Below are 26,250 nucleotides of genomic sequence, written 5' to 3' on the forward strand. Positions count from 1 at the left end.
CATCGACTTACGGTAATGGGTTTCGGATTACAAATTTAATTATTCCCATTTGAGATTTCAACAAATATTAACCGTTGCGTAATAAATTCAACGATAATTTGTTTACACACTTTACGAGTCGAATAAATGTTTTGACGGAATTATGCATGAAATTCACGTTGTCCACGAGGATCACGGCCGGTTGCCATCTTCAGTCTTCTAACTATCGATTATCGGACGAAACATTTACAAGTGTGCGTAATTAATTCAACGAAAATTTGTTAAAGCGCATTACGTGTCGAATAAATGTAAAAAAAACGAGGTGAATCAGTTCTATAAATGGACATGTTGAAATATACATGTTCTGGAATTAAATAAATTGTTATCACATAATTGTAACCGCTATAATAATTAATTGTTTACCACTTGCAATTAATTTCTCGTATTAATTATGAGTCATAGGTAACACTTGTTTACAGTAAAAAGGTGTGATGATGATGCCCGAAACCGTCTTTAATGTTGTGCACTGTACTAATTACCGGTTTTATATTACTCAAATGGTACAACTATTTGCTAATCAAGCTGCGATAAACTCTTATTTTATGCCCGACGTCAATCAAAAATAATGGTCGATAGTTAACCCCGCCCCCATAAGCATTCGCGTAACCGATTGGACGATGAACTTCACAGTTTGACGACTGGAAAGTTACCAGATACATCCTTGTCAGCATTTAAATGACCGTGTAATGTTAGAATAATCGATACGCGCGTCATGCTATTCTCTAATCAGTGGATTATCCATTACCCCATGTGGTGTTTATGGCGATTACTTGTGAAAGTAGGTACCGAGTGCTCTTTTAAAACAGGGAATATTGATACACTGATAGGGAAACCTTGATTTTTTTGGACAATCTCCACTTTCTTTTACTGAAGAATACACTGATCGGAAAATTTCAAGCGCCCCGGGGACTCTGATTTCGAAATTCAAGCGCCCCGGCAAGGGGCGCTTAAATGGCCTGGGGAAGGCACTGCAACTATCTCATCAGCCAGATTGTTCTGAAAGAGAACATGACCTTAAACTATCTCATCAGTCAGATTGTTCTGAGACATAACATGACCTTGAACTATCTCATCAGCAAGATTGTTCAGAAACATAACATGACCTTGAACTATCTCATCAGCAAGATTGTTTAGAAACATAACATGACCTTAACTATCTCATCAGCAAGATTGTTCTGAGACATAACATGACCTTAACTATCTCATCAGCAAGATTGTTCAGAAACATAACATGACCTTAACTATCTCATCAGCAAGATTGTTCTGAGATATAACATGACCTTGAACAATCTCTTCATCCAGAATGTTCGGAAACATAACATACCCTTGAACTACCTATGCTTGCTTAAAGGCCCTTATAAATATAAACACAAATATGTCACAGAACACATGAACACAATCATGATTTTAATGGTCAACAACTGTTACTGAACACATTGAGAAAGATACCTTTGCAGAGAGCATGGTCTCATTGGTAATCAGCTGGGGCTTATCGTGGCTGGCAATCGTTGGTAGGAAGCTCCATAGCAACTTCACATCTGTCAAGGTCACTGCCACTTTTAGTGGGTTCACTAGGTAGATTTCTATTGTAATGGGCTCTACAATACATCATGAAGGGATCTCAAAAATGTTTGTTTGATTATTTACATGAATTTAACGACATTGCACCATGGTTCAGCTTTTGAAACTTTTTTTGTTCCTTCAGCTAATCAAGATGAATAACTAACTACAGTGAAACCACTCTAAACCAGACACCCCCCGGACCAAGAGGAAATTCCAGTTAAGAGAGGATTCCGGTTTAGAGGGGAAATTGACTATTTTATTTACAGAAGGTCAAGTACATAGCCTTATGTGGAAAAATACACACTTTCAGCAAATTGTAATACTTAATTTATACATAATATTCATTCATATTGCATCACATGACAACACATGTTACTTAATATGTTAATTCTAAAGCAATATCAGTCACATCATAGAGCAACATTTCTGACCTTTTGATCAGTTTTATTTTGTCTTCTAGAGACAATTCCATGTGCTTAGAATGAGATTCAGATATTTTTAGTCTTTGTTATCTTAATTGCCTATTTGAAAATATAAATGAATATCTAAATGCAACTGATTCAAGAACAATGCAAATCACTATTTATATGACACTAACTTACCAATTTTAATAAACAATTCAAGATTAAATAGCATTAAGCTTATTCAAATTAAGCATGGCTTCCTACATCAAAACCAAAACACACTAAAGAACCCTATGTTTGTTATCAGTAATTATAATCAGTATTATCACATCTATTGATCAATATGTACATCACAGGCTTTTTAAATTGTTGTTTTTTTTTGCAATTTTTACAGTTTGCACAATGATAGATCACCTATATGAATTTCACGCGTCTTGAATCCACTATTCACAAGTTTTAGACTCTAGGTCTGAGGTGCAATAAACCGGTCCTGAACGGTTTAGAAAGGTACAATTACTTATGGAATGACCCTATTTTGATCCAAAGAATGATGGGTATTACAAATTGAGGGGATTCAGGACTTAAAGAGATATTTTACGCGTGGTTTTATAGGGGAAAAAATGGGACCGGACAATTTGTCCGGTTAAGAGAGGATTCCGTAATAGAGAGGAACCGGTTTATAGGGTTTCAACTGTATATAAATGTCAGCATCATGTTCAGGCCATTTCATTTATGTTAGCAATACTTCATAAGCTGCGCCATGCACATTTTTGTCTTTTCGCCTTTATTGTGACCTGAGAACATTTTTGGAAAATCTTTTATTTTATTCCATGGTGAATGATGAAGTTGCAGTTCAACCAATCTGTAAATTGTCAAAATAAGACATCTGACCTGTAAGTAACAGTTTGTACCTGATCTTGACCTTTTACGTGTGACCTTGACCTTTGAGGTTGAGACAGTTGTTATAAATAATACTCATCACAGTGTTATTCATGGAAAATAATCTAAAATTGGCTGAAAAATAACAAAGTTATAATTCAGAAAAGGTGTTTTAAGACAAAATTCAAGCTTTGGCCACTAACTGAGACCTTGACCTTTGATGTAGAGAGACTCTTGTTACATGCCACATTCAGTCTCCTAATGAAAATTTGTGGTGAGTTATTGTAAAATTGCATAACCAATGAAAAATTTACATATCTGACAAACTGTTAAATGGCTGAAATTAACCTTTGACCTTTAATTGTGATCTTAAGCTTTGTGGTAGGGAGGCAGATGTTATAATGACATGTTTTCTCCATGTGGTGGTCGTTTGTGGTGAGTTTTTATAAAATTGCATGATAAATGACAAAGTAAGTCTATACAATCTACTCCATAGCAAATTTTACTTTAACTTCTAAAAAGGACCTTGAGTTTTGTGGACGAGGACATGAATCAGGTGTCACACATTATACGTCAACTTGTCATGGTAGTCATTTGTGATTAAAAATATCAAAAATATTAACTTGCATGATGAAGATACAGAAAATGGCAAAAATTGATCTTTAACCTTTAAGTGTTACATGTACCTTAATGTATGAGGTAGTGAGACATGTTCACATGGACAACGTGGTTTATGATTGTGATATTTGTTGTAAGTTACGTTAAAAAATTGTATCATAAATGACAGAGTTGCACTCTGGCCAAGCTCAGATGCATGCAATAAAGCACATACATTTGAACATTGTGCCCAATGATCTAGGTTGACAAAAATCATCAAATATATTATTTTACTGCCTTATAGGTAGGAAAAGTAAACTAGCTATCCAGGTATCAGCTATTCCAAGACAATCACAATATTGTTATATATCAGGCTATGGTCATTTTATAAGTCACCACCTACTAACACATTAAACCTTAGCAGTCCCTTAGAAAGTTAAATAAAATTTAAGACCTTTCTTACCACATTCAAGTTTTAAAGGCTTCATTTCCAATCCTTAGATAGTGAGTAGCTGAAAGCATAAAACCTGAACAGACTGCGAGTTACTTGCAGGCTGTTCTGGTTTTATGCTGTTTGCACATAGCCATGTTCACTTTGCTCCTGAGTGGAAAAGGGTTTATAACCAGCCTGTACCTCGCACGTAGCCAACTGGATTGAACTTATTATCGGTGCTGTTGGAGTACAGAGCGTTTGAGGGTCGGTACGCAAGTGGTAGACTGCCTCCATTGGCTGACATCACCAGCAACTCTTCCAGTTTCTCCCAGTTTTTAGAGGACCCCTCCACGTCATCAAACCACACCCCAGTGGCATATGTCTTGTCATCTAGGCACAAACAAAAAAGAATCGCATCAATCTACACAAAGTAATGTCCCTACATATACCCATAAAAGCCGAAAAGTGCCATCCCTGATAAGCCTGTGCATACTGCACAGGCTTATCTGGAATGACACTATACACACATGCATTAAGCCCAGTTTTCCCTGAAAGTAACTTATAAACCCTACTCTCTACCCTGTGAGGACCCTGGTAGCGTAGCTGTCCAGGGCAGGCAGGAGGAGCCTATATAACCTACTCTCTACTTCCACTCACCATGTGACTGCAGGGGTCTGGCCCCTGTGAGGACCCTGGTGGCGTTGCTATCCAGGGCAGGCAGGAGGAGCCTATATAACCTACTCTCTACTACCACTCACCATGTGACTGCAGGGGTCTGTCCCCTGTGAGGATCCAGCTTGCGTTGCTTTCTAGGGCAGGCAGGAGGAGCCTATATAACCTACTCTCTACTACCACTCACCATGTCACTGCAGAGGTCTGGCCCCTGTGAGGACCCTGGTAGCGTTGCTATCTAGGGCAGGCAGGAGGAGCCTATATAACCTACTCTCTACTATCACTCACCATGTGACTGCAGGGGTCTGGCCCCTGTGAGGACCCTGGAGATGTTGATATCCAGGGCAGGCAGTAGGAACCTATATAACCTACTCTCTACTTCCACTCACCATGTGACTGCAGGGGTCTGGCCCCTGTGAGGACCCTGGTAGCGTTGCTGTCCAGGGCAGGCAGGAGGAGCCTATATAACCTACTTTCTACTACCACTCACCATGTGACTGCAGGGGTCTGGCCCCTGTGAGGACCCTGATGGCGTTGCTATCCAGGACAGGTAGGGGGAGCCTATATAACCTACTCTCTACTACCACTCACCATGGGGCTGCAGGGGTCTGGCCCCTGTGAGAACCCTGGTAGCGTTGCTTTCCAGGGCAGGCAGGAGGAGCCTATATAACCTACTCTCTACTACCACTCACCATGTGACTGCAGGGGTCTGGCCCCGGTGAGGACCCTGGTGGCGTTGCTGTCCAGGGCAGGCAGGAGGTCCCTATATAACCTACTCTCTACTTCCACTCACCATGTAACTGCAGGGGTCTGGCCCCTGTGAGGACCCTGGTAGCGTAGCTATCCAGGGCAGGCAGGAGGAGCCTATATAACCTACTCTCTACTACCACTCACCATGTGACTGCAGGGGTCTGGCCCCTGTGAGGACCCTGGTAGCGTTGCTATCCAGGGCAGGCAGGAGAAGCCTATATAACCTACTCTCTACTATCACCATGCGACTGCAGGGGTCTGGCCCCTGTGAGGACCCTGGTGGCGTTGCTATCCAGGGCAGGCAAGAGGAGCCTATATAACCTACTCTCTACCACCACTCACCATGCGGCTACAGGGGTCTGGCCCCTCACACAGGGGTCTGGCTCCTGTGAGGACCCTGGTAGCATTGCTGTCCAGGGCAGGCAGGAGGAGCCTATATAACCTACTCTCTACTTCCACTCACCATGTGACTGCAGGGGTCTTGCCCCTGTGAGCACCCTGGAAGCGTTGCTGTCCAGGGCAGGCAGGAGGAGCCTATATAACCTACTCTCTACTACCACTCACCATGCGGCTACAGGGGTCTGGCCCCTCACACAGGGGTCTGGCCCCTGTGAGGACCCTGGTAGCATTGCTGTCCAGGGCAGGCAGGAGGAGCCTATATAACCTACTCTCTACTTCCACTCACCATGTGACTGCAGGGGTCTTGCCCCTGTGAGCACCCTGGAAGCGTTGCTGTCCAGGGCAGGCAGGAGGAGCCTATATAACCTACTCTCTACTACCACTCACCATGTGACTGCAGGGGTCTGGCTCCTGTGAGGACCCTGGTAGCGTTGCTGTCCAGGGCAGGCAGGGGGAGCCTATATAACCTATCTCTACTACCTCTCACCATGTGACTGCAGGGGTCTGGCCCCTGTGAGGACCCTGGTAGCGTTGCTATCTAGGGCAGGCAGGAGAAGCCTATATAACCTACTCTCTACTATCACTCACCATGTGACTGCAGGGGTCTGGCCCCTGTTAGCACCCTGGTAGCGTTGCTGTCTAGGGCAGGCAGGAGGAGCCTATATAACCTACTCTCTACTATCACTCACCATGTGAATGCAGGGGTCTGGCCCATGTGAGGACCCTGGTGGTGTTGCTATCCAGGGCAGGCAGGAGCCTATATAACATACTCTCTACTTCCACTCACCATGTGACTGCAGGGGTCTGGCCCCTGTGAGGACCCTGGTAGCGTTGCTATCCAGGGCAGGCAGGGGGAGCCTATATAACCTACTCTCTACTACCACTCACCATGTGACTGCAGGGGTCTGGCCCCTGTGAGGACCCTGGTAGCGTTGCTTTCCAAGGCAGGCAGGAGGAGCCTATATAACCTACTCTCTACTACCACTCACCATGTGACTGCAGGGGTCTGGCCCCTGTGAGGACCCTGGTGGCGTTGCTGTCCAGGGCAGGCAGGAGGTCCCTATATAACCTACTCTCTACTTCCACTCACCATGTAACTGCAGGGGTCTGGCCCCTGTGAGGACCCTGGTAGCGTTGCTATCCAGGGCAGGCAGGAGGAGCCTATATAACCTACTCTCTACTACCACTCACCATGTGACTGCAGGGGTCTGGCTCCTGTGAGGACCCTGGTAGCGTTGCTATCCAGGGCAGGCAGGAGAAGCCTATATAACCTACTCTCTACTATCACCATGCGACTGCAAGGGTCTGGCCCCTGTGAGGACCCTGGTGGCGTTGCTATCCAGGGCAGGCAGGAGGAGCCTATATAACCTACACTCTACTTCCACTCACCATGTGACTGCAGGAGTCTGGCCCCTGTGAGGACCCGGGTGGCGTTGCTATCCAGGGCAGGCAGGAGGAGCCTATATAACCTACTCTTTACTACCACTCACAATGCGGCTGCAGGGGTCTGGTCCCTGTGAGGACCCTGGTGGCGTTGCTATCCAGGGCAGGCAGGAGGAGCCTATATAACCTACTCTCTACTACCACTCACAATGTGACTGCAGGGGTTTGGCCCCTGTGAGGACCCTGGTGGCGTTGCTGTCCAGGGCAGGCAGGGGGAGCCTATATAACCTACTCTCTACTTCCACTCACCATGTGACTGCAGGGGTCTCGCCCCTGCGAGGACCCTGGTAGCTTTGCTATCCAGGGCAGGCAGGAGGAGCCTATATAACCTACTCTCTACTACCACTCACCATGTGACTGCAGGGGTCTGGCCCCTGTGAGGACCCTGGTAGCGTTGCTATCCAGGGCAGGCAGGAGGAGCCTATATAACCTACTCTCTACTATCACTAACCGTGTGACTGCAGGGGTCTGGCCCCTGTGAGGACCCTGGTAGCATTGCTGTCCAGGGCAGGCAGGGGGAGCCTATATAACCTACTCTCTACTATCACTCACCATGGGGCTGCAGGGGCCTCGCACCTGTGAGGACCCTGGTAGCGTTGCTGTCGAGGGCAGGTAGGGGGAGGATATATAACCTACTCTCTACTACCACTCACCATGTGACTGCAGGGGTCTGGCCCCTGCGAGGACCCTGGTAGCTTTGCTGTCCAGGGCAGGCAGGAGGAGCCTATATAACCTACTCTCTACTACCACTCACCATGTGACTGCAGGGGTCTGGCCCCTGTGAGGACCCTAGTAGCGTTGCTGTCGAGGGCAGGTAGGAGGAGCCTATATAACCTACTCTCTACTATCACTCACCATGTGACTGCAGGGGTCTGGCCCCTGCGAGGACCCTGGTAGCGTTGCTGTCCAGGGCAGGCAGGAGGAGCCTATATAACCTACTCTTTACTACCACTCACCATGAGGCTGCAGGGGTCTGGCCCCTGTGAGGACCCTGGTAGCGTTGCTATCCAGGGCAGGTAGGAGGAGCCTATATAACCTACTCTTTACTATCACTCACCATGTGACTGCAGGGGTCTGGCCCCTGTGAGGACCCTGGTATCGTTGCTATCCAGGGCAGGCAGGAGGAGCCTATATAACCTACTCTTTACTACCACTCACCATGGTGCTGCAGGGGCCTGGCCCCTGTGAGGACCCTGGTAGCGTTGCTATCCAGGGCAGGCAGCGGGAGCCTATATAACCTACTCTCTACTACCACTCACCATGTGACTGCAGGGGTCTGGCCCCTGTGAGGACCCTGGTAGCGTTGCTGTCCAGGGCAGGCAGGGGGAGCCTATATAACCTACTCTCTACTATCAACCACCTTGGGGCTGCAGGGGCCCGGCCCCTGTGAGGACCCTGGTAGCGTTGCTGTCCAGGGCAGGCAGGAGGAGCCTATACTCTTTACTACCACTCACCATGTGACTGCAGGGGTCTGGCCCCTGCGAGGACCCTGGTGTAGCGTTGCTGTCCAGGGCAGGCAGGAGGAGCCTATATAACCTACTCTTTACTACCACTCACCAGGTTTTTTTTTCCTTCTTTGGGACCCGCCGAAAATCGGCCCTTTCACGTCGGATTTTTTTCCCCTCAGCTGGTAAATTTTCCCCTAGATTTCATTTTACCCTAATTTTTTTTTTTTTTTTTTTTACCTTTAAATATATTAGTTAACCTGATCCACTGTAGAAACTAGAAAAATCTTGCTTGCATAATTAAATTATCTGTCGCCTTGAATTTGTTTTAAAAACAGTAAAATATGTTAAATTGATTATTTTACACTTTGCTTATTTTCCCCAAAATCCAGCTTTTCGCATATTTTTTTCCCCAAAATTTGACGTTTCGCGCAATTTTTTTTCCCTCAAAAAAGGCCAGGCCCTTTCCCCAAAATCAGATAAAAAACCCTGCTCACCATGAGGCTGCTGGGGCCTGGCTCCTGTGAGGACCCTGGTAGCGTTGCTATCCAGGGCAGGCAGGAGTAGCCTATATAACCTACTCTTTACTACCACTCACCATGTGACTGCAGGGGTCTGGCCCCTGCGAAGACCCTGGTAGCGTTGCTGTCCAGGGCAGGCAGGAGGAGCCTATATAACCTACTCTTTACTACCACTCACCATGAGGCTGCTGGGGCCTGGCTCCTGTGAGGACCCTGGTAGCCTTGCTATCCAGGGCAGGCAGGGGGAGCCTATATAACCTACTCTCTACTACCACTCACCATGAGGCTGCAGGGGCGTGGCCCCTGTGAGGACCCTGGTAGCGTTGCTGTCCAGGGCAGGCAGGGGGAGCCTATATAACCTACTCTCTACTACCACTCACCATGAGGCTGCTGGGGCCTGGCCCCTGTGAGGACCCTGGTAGCGTTGCTATCCAGGGCAGGCAGGGGGAGCCTATATAACCTACTCTCTACTACCACTCACCATGAGGCTGCAAGGGCCTGGCCCCTGTGAGGACCCTGGTAGCGTTGCTGTCCAGGGCAGGCAGGGGGAGCCTATATAACCTACTCTCTACTACCACTCACCATGGGGCTGCAGGGGCCTCGCCCCTGTGAGGACCCTGGTAGCGTTGCTGTCCAGGGCAGGCAGGGGGAGCCTATATAACCTACTCTTTACTACCACTCACCATGAGGCTGCAGGGGTCTGGCCCCTGCGAAGACCCTGGTAGCGTTGCTATCCAGGGCAGGCAGGAGGAGCCTATATAACCTACTCTTTACTACCACTCACCATGAGGCTGCTGGGGCCTGGCCCCTGTGAGGACCCTGGTAGCCTTGCTATCCAGGGCAGGCAGGGGGAGCCTATATAACCTACTCTCTACTACCACTCACCATGAGGCTGCAGGGGCGTGGCCCCTGTGAGGACCCTGGTAGCGTTGCTGTCCAGGGCAGGCAGGGGGAGCCTATATAACCTACTCTCTACTACCACTCACCATGAGGCTGCTGGGGCCTGGCCCCTGTGAGGACCCTGGTAGCGTTGCTATCCAGGGCAGGCAGGGGGAGCCTATATAACCTACTCTCTACTACCACTCACCATGAGGCTGCAGGGGCCTGGCCCCTGTGAGGACCCTGGTAGCGTTGCTGTCCAGGGCAGGCAGGGGGAGCCTATATAACCTACTCTCTACTACCACTCACCATGAGGCTGCAGGGGCCTCGCCCCTGTGAGGACCCTGGTAGCGTTGCTGTCCAGGGCAGGCAGGAGGAGCCTATATAACCTACTCTCTACTATCACTCACCATGTGACTGCAGGGGCCTGGCCCCTGTGAGGACCCTGGTAGCCTTGCTATCCAGGGCAGGCAGGTGGAGCCTATATAACCTACTCTCTACTACCACTCACCATGAGGCTGCTGGGGCCTGGCCCCTGTGAGGACCCTGGTAGCCTTGCTATCCAGGGCAGGCAGGGGGAGCCTATATAACCTACTCTCTACTACCACTCACCATGAGGCTGCTGGGGCCTGGCGCCTGTGAGGACCCTAGTAGCGTTGCTATTAAGGGCAGGCAGGAGGAGCCTATATAACCTACTCTCTACTACCACTCACCATGAGGCTGCAGGGGCCTGGCCCCTGTGAGGACCCTGGTAGCGTTGCTATCCAGGGCAGGCAGGGGGAGCCTATATAACCTACTCTTTACTACCACTCACCATGAGGCTGCAGGGACCTGGCCCCTGTGAGGACCCTGGTAGCGTTGCTGTCCAGGGCAGGTAGGGGGAGCTCTGGCAGCGTGTTAGACTGGAGGCCTGTCTCCTCTACCTCCTGCATCAACAGTTGCTGGAAGGGAGAACAGTGGGGAAATAATTGATTGAGCAGGGAATATAATATCAAATTATCTGTTAACAGCAATATCATCATTAAATCTGTGACATTATTATTTTTTATTTTGTGGGTAGACCGATCCACAAATTGTAAATGCAAAATCATTATTATTTTTGTGACATTAAATTTCATTGATTTCATGGGTAGACTGATCTAAAAATTTAAGAACAATTACACATGTATTTCCAATGTTAAATTATTTTAAGACCAAATTACCATAAGCATGAAGACATTATCATCCAACGAAATCCACACACACTTCCTCATTTGTTTTTCATTCTAATTTATAACTAACAAGACTATTGCCAAGCAATATAAGTTCCCTATCGGCTCCACCATTGTCAGAAATTCCAGACTTTTTTTTTTATTTGTTGCCATAGCAACCAGAATTTTTGACGTAGGAACAAAATTAAATGACTTGCATAAAGTCAATATTGCCATCTATCCAAGTTTCATGAAAAAATATAAAGAACTTTAACAGTTATCGCAGGATCCAGAAGACCACCATTTTCAGCAGTATTTCTACTCTATTTGTTGCCAAATCAACCAGAATTTTTGATGTATGAACGAAATGAAATAATGACTGTCCATATTGCCATCTATCCATGTTTCAAGTTTCATGAAAAATATTAAGAACTTTAAAATTTATCGCAGGATCAAGAAAAGTGTGACAGACTGACAGACAGACGGAGCGAAAACCATAAGTCCCCTCCGGTGAAACCAATAGGGGACTAAAAATGCATAACACTGTGTAAAACATACTGCTCATTATAAATGCAAAAGGATTTGCAAATCAGAAAGTAAGACTGCTCAAATCCCTCCTTACAGCTTTGTGACAATAATAAAGGCATACTGATGACACATAATTTCTATCTGAAACTAAAATATTATATTGTAACTTTAACTTATCCATAAATCATCATTTAGAAAGGTCTATCTAAGCCTACCCTATAGACAAAAAGGTACTCTCGTAGGAAAGCGTTCTGCTGTGGGGCAGGCTGTCGACTGGCCACTGTTAGCAGGTGCTTGAAGGCTGCTGTAGCGTTCTCTAGTTGCTTCAGATTGTGATACTGACGACCAACCGTGAAGTTGATGTGATCCTGAAACACCGCCAGCAGAGATCCAGTCATTCAAAATTGTTACCTTCGGTTAACCCTTTACCACTTAAATGCTTACTTTCACGCATTTGTAGTCCCTTAGAAAGTTATATTTAATTTAAGATCTTTCTAACTAGATTCAAAGGCCTCATTTCCAACCCTTAGATACTGATGAGCAGCATACAGCATAAAACCTGAACAGACTGTGAGTTACTCGCAGGCTGTTCTGGTTTGATGCTGTTTGCACATAGCCATTTTCACTTTGGTTCTAAGTGGGAAAGGGTTAGATGAACTATGGCTTAAGTTTGGAGGCAACATTCTTTTCCTAGCTGGAAATTTGTTTTGAAGGCTAAATTCTGCAGAACTATTTATTACTTTGGGCTTACTTTGCTGGGTGACAAATTCACTGAGGATATTCAATTACATGTGCCTTAGAGATTAACAAATGTGTTCTGAGATATACAACATCTGTAACTGCTCCACGACCTCAAATTGGCAAAAAAATAGTGTCTGTTTGTGCATCATAATAATTGAAAGATCACTGTGAAATATTTTGCAACAGCCATTTTAATGATGAGTTCAATTATAAGAAAAAACACAAAATAAAAAGTATCATTTCATATTTTTTAAAACAAATATTAATACAAAAAATTTGAACAAAAAAATTTAAAATACATCATCTAAAATTTAGAGATAATAACTAGCATGTTTATATCAGTAACTTGATACTTTAAAATGAAAATGTATTTTTTTTGGTTACTTATAATGATTCATAACCACATCCACCATTTAATCCTTGTCTGTCTACCGATTTGTATGTGCAAGATATTTTAGAAAAATAAGTAGAACTTTAACACAACAACTAATATCAGCATATTTAAGGTTTAAAAACAAAGTAAATATATTAACCTAAAGTAGAAATGATTGAACATCCATAAGTACAACTAATTTAACATTTCCCTGCCCTGAACTACCAATGTCTTACCTCAGCCAGGTCCCAGCCTTTGCCTTTATAGATCTGCAGGGCCTGGTTATATGAGCGCAAGGCATGCTTCCTCTATAACATTACAAAGACATTGGACTTTTAACATAATATGAAAGTCACTTTGAAAACAATACAAAGAGCTGCATCTTAAAAAAATCCAATTTCATTCTTTACCTTGACAAATATTTTATTCTTAGCGAATTTAATTGAATTAAATTGATTTCGAACAAAATATTTATATTTACAACATAATATTTCTAAAGGAAAATTTTCTTTTTTAATTCTACCTCTAAATTTTATAATTAATTCATAAATTGGTTATGTGAATCCATATACCACTCACCTGTCCTGACTTGGTGAACCTGTGACCAGAGAGGATCATGTGGAAGGCGTACTTGCGCACCATCGGAGGACGCATATTGATGAAACAGTGGGCCGCTTGCTCTAACAATAAGGCCGCTCGCAAGTCTGACTCCTGGAATACAGCAGACGTAAAGACGTCCTGAAATTCATATAACTTCATTTCAAATGTTATTTTGGAAACAAATTATGCCGCCTGTAGGTCAAATGCAAGATTGAGAAATATACTACTCCATATTTGCTAAGGATCACATTTTAAAGTATGTGAAATTCGAAGTTCACCCCTAGCTAGATTCAGCCAGCGTCACGCATCAATGATAAATCAATACATAAAAATCAAATCAAATACACACATTCTAATATCAAAAGCTGAAAAATAACAATTTAAATTGAATGAAATTGAATTGAAGATGTAAAAAAAAAATGATCCTTAGCAAATTTTGAGTAGTATACATAGTGGTCTAATGACCAACTGACAGATATACATCTATTTAAAATGATCACTAGCTTAAAGAAATTCTTTATGGTTAGAAGAATATTTTTTAATATAGATTTGACTATAAGGCTGTATTTAATAAATTGGAAAAAACTGCTAAACTGCTTTCAAAATCATCATCAAAATTATAATAATGATCATCATAATCATCCTCATTTTTTTCTTCATCATCATCATAGTCATCATTTAACATTTTCTTTTTATGGACATGCATAATCACACATATTATATCAATCTTATACAGTATTCAAAACATAGCCATGTTCGTACTTCACTCATCATTTTAATGAACTGCATAGCGGCCTCTTTGTACTTCCCTCTACTTGTCAAGGCCTCTGTACTTGTCAGTGTAGCTCTCACAGCGTATGGTTCATTCCTTTAAAACATCATAAATGGATGCAAGGAAAACGTTTATGTGAGTGCAAATATCATTTTTTGTGTAATTCATGGCTGGAAATATTTAGCATTCTACAATAACTGATAGATCAAACCTTATATGATAAGCTATCAGACCCACGGACAGTGACATTGCTGTAAGCCACCCTATTGGGGGGGGGGGGGGCAGGGGGCATACAAATGTTACATATGGAGGGTTTAAAAGTCTGGGATATATAAAAGCATGAGCCAACAAGTCATTGGCCCCTAAAATGTGTACTAAGCTCACAGATTTACAGAGAAAGCTCCTATGTGTTCTATGTAAAAATTACTATAAGAAATAAATGGTCAGGACAAACAGTTAGGTTTATATACTTGCAATCTTTCACAACAGAAAGAGCGCATGAAGGGCGAGAGAGAGATGGAGACAGAAAGAGGAGATAATAGGAAGGAGATTATTGGCTGGCAGACAGCGTTAGACAGAGGCGGAAAACAGGAAAGTTGGAAATGAACTGAGGAGAAAGCAAGGGTCTGGTGAAAATGGCCTCACTTGCAAGACTGTAAGTAGGTGGTGATGGCAGACTCCATGTAATGGTCAGGGTACACCCTCTGACTCTGGGGTCCCTGCATGAATGTAGACAGGCTGGCCATCTCCTGTAACCATGGTTACCATACGACGTAATTAGTGCATATACATACAAATATAATAAGATTACATTTTAGAAGAAATTTACTTGATTTTGTTTATCAAGAAATGCATTTATTTTTTCTGAAAATGTGACAGAAGAGATAATGAAAAGCTTCCTTCTTTACAATAATCATAACCTTGTAATGGTAGTTTAATCTCAATATCTTTCTAGGATATGGCCCGCAGTGGCCATCTTACCAGCGCCCCAGCAAAGTGCAGCCAGGCATGGTCATTATTGAAGTCTCGTTTGGCAGTGTGGTATGTGTTGTATGCAAACTCGTACAACTGAAAGAGGAACGCCAGGTCAGCCAGCCTGCGCATCTGAAGCTCAGGGGCGTCCTTTGAGTAGCTGCAAGAAAAAAGTGTGACCCCAGAAATGAGTATTTTAACTTGAAAATAAAATCTACATTATAGGAATATTGTATTTCACAGTGTGATATATGTTTCAGTATTCAATGGATGGGAAAGCAGACTAATTTCATGTGTAATGTATCCTTAATATTCATAACACTTGTAGCTAGTGTGAAAAAAATACCAAATTTGTAGATAACTACTAGACACTTTCTTCATTGAGTATGTATTGGTTATGAATAAATGAGTGTCATTTCAAAATGTGATTTGGTTCTCTTCTGCCTAAAACTTCACATGATATGCAGGTGTTTGTGAAAGGTAATGCATAAACCTGTAATCATTACCAGGTACTAATGGGTATTATTTGTAAACCAAGTTACATTAGATCCAAAAAAACTGTTTTTCATTCAGTTTCAGCTTAAAGATGGATAGATGAACCTATTGATGGATTGACAAGCAAAACATATAAACAAATTCCCTTCTTTGGTAAAACGAAAAGACTAATTAGCATGAAGTGTTAAATGCTTGCTAAAAATATGGGATCCAATTTTGTGTAGTCTTTTTAAAGAGTTGATATCTTGTTCTAAACCAATGATTTTTTGTGTTACATTATTTATTAAATTCCTCATATAAATCAGATTTTACATTTCAAACAGTTTCGGTCTAAGCCTCTTACATACTTAAAAATACTCTGATTTTTCTCTTAAGTTTTTTATTAAGTCTAATATATTTTGTAAGCCTGAAATGCTGTGCTAAAAATACTTGAACATAACTCAATGAAAAATTATAAATGGCTACGTACACAACAGTTGTGGCTGTGTTTGCTACTTGACCAGTTTTGTTTGTGTTTCCTCCGAACCACTTCTTGGCTGTGCCCACAATAGACTTCCTGAAGCCCGCTCGTGACATGAGCTACAAGAATACAGCAGGTACTAACCTTTTTCTACATAAGAAGTGAAAATGGCTTTTGCAACCAGCATAAAACCAGAATAGCCTGCGAGTAACTCACAGTCTGTTCAGGTTTTATGGTGTTTGCTGCTCATCAGTAACTAAGGGATGGAAATGAAGCCTTTTAAACTTGAGTTTAATAAGAAAGGTATTTAATTAAATGTAACTTTCTAAGGGACAACAAATGTGTCAAAAAACATATCTATGTGGGAAAGGGTGAACTACAGCTTCATCACAAACATGATTACAAACAAAGATGTAATGAAAAGCAATGCGTGGATCCCTAAACATGAAAAGGAGTCATCAACATTGAACTTTATAGTGATAATTGAAGTTTCGATTTAACCCTTTACCACTTAGATATGTATTTTTACGCATTTGTAGTCCCTTAGAAAGTTAAATCTTATTAAAAACCTTTCTTACTACATTCAAGTTTAAAAGTCATCATTTCCAACCCTAAGATACTGATGTGATGAGTAACAAACATCAGGCTGTTCTGGTTGTATGCTGTTTGCACATAGCCATTTTCACTTTGCCTCTGAGTGGGAAAGGGTTAAGTGCATGAGAAATGAAGAAAGTTTTATAAACAAATTAATACAATTTTAATTTAAAGCAGACTTACCTACTGACCAAAAGAGAGATATGCACCAATATGCTCTTTCTTAAACTATATTACCAACAACAAATGAAGAAATGTCAAGTGTTTTATATGCACAGTTTAATGTACAACAATGTATGCTTGAAGACGAACATAATATAAATTGTTCCAAGCAAACGACCTGTATTTGGCTGCAAACTTAAGAAGATAATTTTATTTACTTTTAATTCACTAAAATTGCAAAGTCGAAAAGGAAATCAATTAAAAGAACACAATGAACAGTTTTGGGATGATTTCAACCTCATTCATACATTTGCAAAAATCTTACCATATTAAAGTCTAACAGAAAATCAGCCTATACACAAGTTAACTTTATATTACGTACCAATTCGTTCAAAGTTCTCATCTGTCTTTCGGCCCAGGGTATTAGAGCACGGACACTGAACTCGTGGATGAATATCCGAATACGATCCTGATCGCTAGCTGTGAGACACATCCCATGACCCATGACCCGACCTTTCTCGCTGTGAAACGACCCCGACTTGGTCATGCTTGACTGCACGCTGCTTAGACTCATATGGGAGCCCTTGGAGGGCAGTGAGGGATAGTCCTCAAAGCCAGGGCTTGGCAAGCTGTCAGAAAGGGCCAAGGGATGGTCAATCACTGTTGAGTTGTTTCCTATCCCATTTAGACCTGTAAAATACAAGTATTTGATTTGTGCAACAGTTGTAAGATAAAATTAAAAGATAATTGTAAGGTATCTGCCAGTTACAGTCTCTGTCAATTTATTATTTATATTCAATGAATCTCCAATGCTTAATTTTTAAATCTATTTATGGAAAACAATGTTTATTTTAAACTGCTATTTTATTACATTTAGTTTAAACCTATTTATTTTAGCTTGATTGCATCGAAAGCTTAAGGCTTATATAAATGCTCTCGAGTCCGTTTCCTGGGCCTAGAACCAGTACTTGGTGCCTTTGGGGAAGATCTAAAGAACTCCCACGGTGGGGATCGAACCCTTGACCTCCCGGTCGCTAGGCGGACACCATATCCATTACACCACAGCAACCTTTCATTTGAAAATATAAACTTATTTTGCATACTAATTATCCTGAAGATAAAATCCTCCATACTGTAAAATCCATTCTACCATCTCAGCAGAACAATATGTTCCTACATAAACTTAATTTAGTTTAGTTTAAACCTATTAATTTGAGCTTGATTGCATTGAAAGCCTCAGACTTATTGAAACACTCTGGAGTCCGTTTCCTGTACCTGGAACAAATACTTGGAGTCTTTAAAGGAGATCTAAAGAACGCTCCAACAGTGGGGATCAAACCAATGACTTCCCGGTCGCTAGGCGGACACCATATCCATTACACCACAGCGATAAACTCAATTTGTGGAATGCTTATAAAATTTCAATTCAAACTACAACTATCACTGCCATGCCTGGATTACCCCCTGCATAACACTTTCTTTGAGACAGACAGCACATTTTTAAGAACTGGTTTCTCCACATTGCAAGGGCTTTTTATATGGAGTTTCATCTTGATACCTCATATTATTGTCAAAGTATGCCCTTCACAACATTACAGTATGAACATTGACAAGGGCCTTGACTGTGAAATAGTGAAAGCAAGAGTTGTGCTTCTTATTCGCTACCCTTTATTTTGATCTACCAATATAAAGTTCTTACTTGAAGCCTCTTTGAAGTTATGCTTCAGTCAAATTATACAAAAGAATAATAAAAAACAATTAGTATAAAAATACAAAAAGCAAGAGTTATGGCTCTTGTGAACTTTGCATACCCTAAATGAAATTTAAGTATTAAGTTTAGATTTTCAAGATATGCCCACAACAAAATATAAGAACAAACATGAACAAAGAGTAATAACTCTAAATCACATGAAATGTATCAACCTATTGAGTTTCAAGTTAATATTTCTTTTAGTCATCAAGATATTCTTCAGACACAAATCAAATACAGTTTGTCAACCAGTTCTGGATAATCAGCAGTTCCGATTAATTTGTATTTTATTTTCCATAATGCCCCAATAAAAACAAAATGTTAAGTGTCTACGGTATGCATTATGTAAAGGAATAAATCAACAAAGTTTAAGCAAGAAAGCTTTTGTATTATTCTTACAGGGGGATAAATGCAGCAAAAAGTTATCCGGAACAGATTGAACGAGTTATGTTTTGAAATGTGCATATGGATATAGAAGGCTTTATTATTTTCAAATAAACTTTTTGCTGATTGAAAACAAATGCTATGACAATGTTTTGAAATACTAATTCTGTAAGTTGAATGATTTTTAATAATTTTCCAAAGGGTAAACTTTAATTGGCTATTTTTGACAAAAAACTGCATATGCCGTCTGGCCTAACCTGTTACCATACAAAATAAATTTTAACCTTTACTTTTACATCTTCTCACATTGACACTAAATCCCGAAAGAAATAATTGTGGTCAAAAAAATTAACGTTTTTTGCCGGGTTATTCTAAACTGGTTGACTGACTGCATCAAAATAAACAAAATGAAAATCAAACGTCAAAATATGAGAGCAAGAGTCATGGTTCTTGAGCACTGCACTTCCTCTCATTGAGATCTACTATGCTATTAAGTTTCAAGTTGACACCTCTTTTAGTTTAAGTTTGTTCTCCAGAAAATAAATATAGAAAAAAATACAAAGGGCATGGTGTATAGAATGTCTAAAATGAAACAGGGACATTCCTTTTGAAATTGTTCACAAAACACTATATCATATCATGAGGAACAATCCAAATCAAGTTTGCATGTTCAACTTTGAAAAATGTAGGACAACTACCGACAAGTTTAGCTTAAGCTTTGTTGGGGGGGGGGGGGGGAGGAATTAACTAATTCAGTTATGCTGAAAAATCAATTAATGATACCTGAAATTGAAAGGCAATGCAGCAAATACAACAGTTTTGTGTTCAACCCTTGATTAACAAATGTCATGCACATTTCTGCACAATTGTGTTCTTAAATGAAGCTTTAACTGGATATATACCATCATTAATTGCGTGTTTCTCAGTTCCTTCCTCCACTTTGTTGGGAAAAGAGCCCTCCTCTGCTCCACTGCTGGCAGACCCATCATAGTCCACACCCTCCTGGAACATAGAGCATCTGTCTCCCTTTAGAGAAACACACAACAGTTGTCTCCCTAGAGAGAATCATAAGAGTTGTTTACCTTAACATAAATACACAACAGTTGTCTCCTTTTAGAGAAACACACAACAGTTGTCTCCCTATAGAGAAACATAAAGAGTTGTTTACCTTAACATAAATACGCAACAGTTGTCTCCCTAGAGAGAAACATAAGAGTTGTCTACCTTGAGGGAAATACACAACAGTTGTCTCCCTTGAGAGAAACACGCAACATTTATCTTCATTTGGAGAAACACACAACAAAGTTATGTGATGGCTTCAGTATACAGTGATGTGTCATAAAATAATGCATCGAGCAATAAAATAAAAAACATCATCAAAGAAATCAATACCAACAACTTAAATGTCTGTCAATTTGTATTTGTAAGATAATACTGTAGTTGTTTTGTCTACAGACAGATTTGTAATCAGGATTTTGTGTGAAACTTGGTCTTGGCAATCATTTTTAATTTTTTGTATTGCAAATTACAAACTTTTGAGGTAATTTAAAACATTGTTTACATAATTTGAATAAGGTTTACTTTTACTACCACCTGATGCAAAGTCAACGCAAAACAAGAAGGTACAATAGGACAAAAATTTGGCTTGGTAGCAAGCCAAAACAGGCCAAAATGAAACAAAAATAGAGAAAATGTGTGCAATAGCAAGTCATCAAAATAAAAATACAACATGCATAATTTAAGATCTCAAAATAAATCATAAAGATCAAGTCATAGATAGCCCAAACCAACTTATAATATTTCAATAATCGTACACTTAGATGTTCTTACTTATCAAACAAGCTTTCTTCGACATACAGGTTAAGGTTCCAATATATGACATTTTAAGACAATTTTGTGAGTTTTAACTGCACTAAATACATTTAAGTTTCTACACAATAAACACAATTTAATGGTTTGTATGAAAGTTGAAAACAAGAGATGTGTTTGTCAAAAACACAATGCCCCCTACTGCGCCGGTTGAAGCCATATATTTGACCTTTGACCTTGAAGGATGACCTTGACCTTTCACCACTCAAAATTTGCAGCTCCATGAGATACACATGCATGCCAAATATCAAGTTGCTTTCTTCAATATTGCAAAAGTTATGACCAATGTTAAAGTTTTGGGACAGAATGACAGACAGACAGGCCAAGAACAATATACCCCTAATCATTCAATCCAGGGGCATAAAAACAATTACTTTACAGTATGACAACATAAACCATTTGACCACAAACCTCAACTTAGAGCAGTTCATATGCATGTGGGTTATAAAGAGAAACCAGTATAGAACAAATATAATGAATGGCTTTTGTGCAGCGCATTGTCTTTAATGGGAAATTAACCTATGAAATTTCAAGTTAATACTGACGCTGCTGCCCCCACTACACCTGATTGGACACTGACAAATACACAATATATTATACAGATGACAAAAAGATAATGGGCCATTATTTAGACTAAACTCATGGCAGCTATAATTCCTTTCTTAACCCTTTACCACTTAGATATGTATTTTGACTCATTTGTAGTCCCTTAGAAAATTAAATTTGATAAAAGACCTTTCTTACTAAATTCAAGTTTTAAAGGCTTCATTTCCAACCCTTACCGGTAAATACTGATGATCAGCAACAGCATCAAACCTTAACAGACTGCAAGTTACTCACAGGCTGTTCTGGTTTTATGCTGGTTGCAAAAGCCATTTTCACTTGCTTCTTATGGGGGAAAGGGTTAATTACCAATCACACTCACCAGATAAGTGAAATTATGTTTTAAAATTGTGGACAGATGGACAGAATGACAGTGGACAGACTGACTAAGTGATTCCTAAATGACGACCACAGAAAAATTATGGGGCTTTAATCATAACATATGCATAACATACAACAACGAATGAAGCATGCAAGCATGCATGTATACACACAACACCACCACTTACCCAGGCTATAAAGTATTTGGCTTTGTTAGACTTTTTCTGTAAAAACAGTTACATTGTTACCAGTAGCCACTTATCTGGGGATATACTATAGCAAGCCACACAAAATTTGGAGAGTGAATTCAGTCTAGAAGTAAGCAAGATACAGTTTTAACATTGATCAAGGGAAGACTTTCAAACAGTTGACCAAAATTAGTAGCATAATAAAATGTGACCACTGTGTTTGAGTAACTGATGATGTCTATATCATATTTGTTTCCCACAAGAACCTTCTGTGTCATATTTGTTTTCCAAAAGAAGTTTCTATGTCAAATTTGTTTTCCAAAAGTAGTTCATATTTCATATTTGTTTCCAAAAGTAGTTTCTATGCAGTTTCTATGTCATATTTACCACATGTAGTTTCTATGTCATATTTGTCTTGAACAAGTAGTTTCTGTAATATTTGTTTGGAACAAGTAGTCTCTATGTTGTATTTGTATTGGATATTTAGTTTCTATGTCATAGTTGTCTTGAACAAGTAGTATCTATGTCATATTTGTATTGAACAAGTAGTATCTATGTCATAGTTGTATTGAACAAGTAGTGTCTATGACATATTTGACTTGAACAAGTAGTTTCTATGTCATATTTTTTTACCAATGACATTTCCTATGTCACATTTGCTTTCCAAAGAAGTTTCTAAGCCATATTTGTTTTCCAAAAGTAGTTTTTGTGTCATATTTGTTTACCACTAGTATTTATAATGTCACATTATTTTTCAAAAAGAACTGATTATGTCATATTTGTTTACCACAAAAAGTTTCTTCACAAGTGTGTCACAGTTATTAACATTTCTTTCTTTTTGAACATACATTTTGTATTGAACAAATTTCCCACAGTATTTTCAAATTAAGGTAACATTAATCATGATTAGTATGATGCAATATTAACTTTAAAGTTTTTAAACACAAGTATGTTAATATAAAGACAAGGGACAAAATTGTCACAAAACCAGGTTTTCATTGTGAAAAAAAATCTGATAAAGGGAGAAAACTCAAACTGAACTTTTGAAATGACCAAAAAAAATTAACCCCCTTTGTAAGTTTTTTTTTTTTTTAAATCTATTTTTAGTTGTGGCGACCTTGACATTGGAGATATTGACGTGATTCTTTCGTGGGACACACCGTCCCATGATGATGAACAAATGTGCCAAATGATTTTAAAATCTCACAATGAATGACATAGTTATGGCCAGGACAAGCTCATTTATGGCCATTTTTGACCTTTGAACTCAAAGTGTGACCTTGACCTTGGAGATATCGACGTAATTATTTCGCGCGACACACCGTCTAATGATGGTGAACAAATGTGCCAAATGATTTTAAAATCTGACGATGAACGACATAGTTATGGCTCGGACAAGCTCATTTATGGCCATTTTTGACCTTTGAACTCAAAGTGTGACCTTGACCTTGGAGATATCGACGTAATTATTTCGCGCGACACACCGTCCAATGATGGTGAACAAATGTGCCAAATGATTTTAAAATCTGACAATGAACGACATAGTTATGGCCCGGACAAGCTTATTCCGCCAGCCCGCCAGCCAGCCAGCCCGCCAGCCAGCCAGCCCGCCCGCATTCGCCAATCTAATAACCAGTTTTTTCCTCCGGAAAACCTGGTTAAAAACCTGGTTAAAAACAATACAATTCACTGCAATTATGAAAACAAGCTGCACCTTCTATCTCACAAATCATATGAACCACACTTTGGGAAAACGGGTCATAATGCATGTGCGTAAAGTGTCGTACCAGATTAGTCTCTAATCAGGGACAACAATTCCACTTAGAATGCATGTTTCTTTTCAAAAGACTTCCTTTAAAATAAAAAATTCCATTAAAGGGTAATTTGGGAGGACACTTTACTTACATGCATTAAGCCCTGTTTTCCCAGAGCAAGGTCACATGTATATGTTGCAGGCGTTACAGCTTTAAGCTCCATGTTCATTTAAGAAATATACATGCTTTAAAGGCATACAAAGGCTATCTGTGTTATTTTGCTAAAGTTACAATATATCAAACCAGTGCCAGATATTAGCTCATTCCTGTAAGATCTCATCTGGTAAATGTTGAATAAAGCTCCTTCACATTCAGTTTCATTTAGGTAGGAAAAAATTACCTTCCTCCAAATAATAACTATTTGGGCCGCCTAAGCCAAACTGCTGACCTGGTATTAATATGACCTTTTCAGGTTTCAGGTTGTGTGAATTTAAAGGGGGAAGTTTTCTTATTGTTAGTCAACCACAATAAAATAAAATACATGCCAGAAAAAGACGTGCTCTGAGAAAACTGAGCTTAATGCTTAGCGTTAAATATCGTCCGATCAGCCTGTGCAGTCAACACAGGCTAATCAGGAGCTAAACTTTCTGCTTTTATGCATTTTTTGTGTGTACAGAAAGTCTATTCAGTGTTCTTAACCCTTTACCACTTTACTTTAGATACATATTTTGACGCGTTTGTAGTCCCTTAGAAAGTATAATTTAATTAAAGACCTTTCTTACTAGATTCAAGTTTCAAAGGCTTCATTGCCAACCCTTAGAAACTGGTGCGCAGCAAACAGCATAAAACCTGAACAGACTGCAAGTTACTTGCATGCTGTTCTGGTTTTATGCTGTTTGCACATAGCCATTTTCACCTTTGCTTCTGAGTAGGAAAAGGTTAACATAAATCCTGTCTAGACAAAAAATTGTTTATTCTGATTAAGCCCTATTTTTCAAGAGCATGGCTTATTTATTATACACATAAAAAGTCCTTTAAACATTCAACAGATAATGCACACACCATATTATCCGGTGTCTTGTGTAGGAACTGTCCCCAGGGGTCGGGGAAGCTAGTGTCTGTGGTTTCCACGGCAGTTACCGAGCGCGAGTTGATCTGCAGTAGGTGGCAACTCTGGTGGCCAAAACTGGATTTCATGCTCTGATAAACAGCTTCAGCCCTGTAGGAATCATGAAATTGTTTAATACATTTTGAAACAAGTGAATATAACAACAAATATTACATATTACAGTTTACAAATGTGAACAAATAATAAATCTGAGTCGCTCTCTGTTAAACGGGAGTTGAATGCATGTGCGTAAAGATGTCCCAGATTAGCCTGTGCAGACAACAGTTTCTGCTTTATGATATTTTTCATTTCAAGAAAGTCACTTCTTATAAATCTAGTTGCAAAGTGTCATCCCTGATTAGCCTGTGTGGACTGCACAGACTAATCTGGGATGACACTTTACGCACTCACTCTGACTCATACATGTGTTGAACCAAGAAGGCTAAGAAAGTCCACAACACTGTCATTGATAGTTTCTTCGATTTCAAAGTAATGCAACATACAAACTGAAGTCATATACTTTGCAAAACACCTAGTATTATTCAACAGCACAGACCATGCCTCATTTCTAAGCAATCATGAACTTTAACCCTTTTCCGCTCAATAACAAAGTGAAATGGCTATATGCAACCAGCATAAAACCAGAACAGCTTGCGAGTAACTCGCAGTCTGACCAGAACAGCCTGCGAGTAGCTCGCAACCTGTTCAGGTTTTATGCTGTTTGATTCTCACCAGTATCTTAGGATTTGAAATGAAGCCTTTAAAGCATTAATCTAGCAAGAAACGGCTTTGATTTATTTAGATTTTAGACTATAAAAAAACATTAAAATGCATACGAGATAGGTAAAGGTTTAAAATACAGACTCATTTCTATACAACATCCTCAACATTAAGGCCCATACTTTGCTGCCTCTGCCTCCACCATATCGTGAACAAGGACATAGTATTTGAGGATGTTAGGGCTGAACCACTGGGGCAGTTTGTTGGGGAACTGGGACTGCTGCTGCTGTTGGGTGTTGGACAGCGTGTGAAGCATCGCCAGGGGCTCGGGGTGACTGGACGATACCACGAATATACCTGAGCACTTCGTCAAGGACATGTGACTTCAGAATGTGAATATATGACATTACAGTGTTTTTATATCTATATTTCATTTATAAATAAGCCCTTTTGTGTGAAATTTTGAAAAATGTACCATACGTCACCTATTTTTTTGACAACAATTTAAACAGTATAAGAGAATAATAAGCTAGATTCAAATAACAAGAGGGCCTGAAAGGCCCAAAGTCGCTCACCTGAGATTCAAAGGAACTGACCTGTTCTGTGCAGCCCAAGATGTCATTTGAACAAAATGTTCTTACC

General features: G+C 40.5%; 1 protein-coding gene across 5 annotated transcripts in view; it reads right to left on the minus strand.

Annotated features, from left to right (window-relative positions):
* LOC127844179 (trafficking protein particle complex subunit 8-like) overlaps positions 1–26,250 on the minus strand; it is a 74,358-nt gene that overhangs the window by 26,365 nt on the left and 21,743 nt on the right. For 2 of the 5 annotated variants that reach the window (XM_052374235.1, XM_052374239.1), the window contains exons 4-18: positions 25,791–25,965; positions 24,843–24,999; positions 19,948–20,047; positions 17,294–17,601; positions 16,165–16,274; positions 15,210–15,360; positions 14,874–14,977; positions 14,219–14,324; positions 13,436–13,594; positions 13,093–13,164; positions 11,958–12,110; positions 10,856–10,965; positions 10,334–10,350; positions 4,117–4,305; positions 1,489–1,637 (exon numbers count right to left, since the gene is read on the minus strand). In XM_052374235.1, the coding sequence (XP_052230195.1) occupies positions 1,489–1,637; positions 4,117–4,305; positions 10,334–10,350; positions 10,856–10,965; positions 11,958–12,110; positions 13,093–13,164; positions 13,436–13,594; positions 14,219–14,324; positions 14,874–14,977; positions 15,210–15,360; positions 16,165–16,274; positions 17,294–17,601; positions 19,948–20,047; positions 24,843–24,999; positions 25,791–25,965 (2,060 nt within the window). Of the gene's footprint in view, positions 1–1,488; positions 1,638–4,116; positions 4,306–10,232; positions 10,250–10,333; positions 10,351–10,737; positions 10,755–10,855; positions 10,966–11,957; positions 12,111–13,092; positions 13,165–13,435; positions 13,595–14,218; positions 14,325–14,873; positions 14,978–15,209; positions 15,361–16,164; positions 16,275–17,293; positions 17,602–19,947; positions 20,048–24,842; positions 25,000–25,790; positions 25,966–26,250 lie in introns of all 5 variants that reach the window. The other 3 variants (XM_052374238.1, XM_052374237.1, XM_052374236.1) reach the window with 3 other exon arrangements.

Source organism: Dreissena polymorpha, chromosome 9 (assembly GCF_020536995.1).
Source record: "Dreissena polymorpha isolate Duluth1 chromosome 9, UMN_Dpol_1.0, whole genome shotgun sequence".
NCBI lineage: Eukaryota > Metazoa > Mollusca > Bivalvia > Myida > Dreissenidae > Dreissena > Dreissena polymorpha.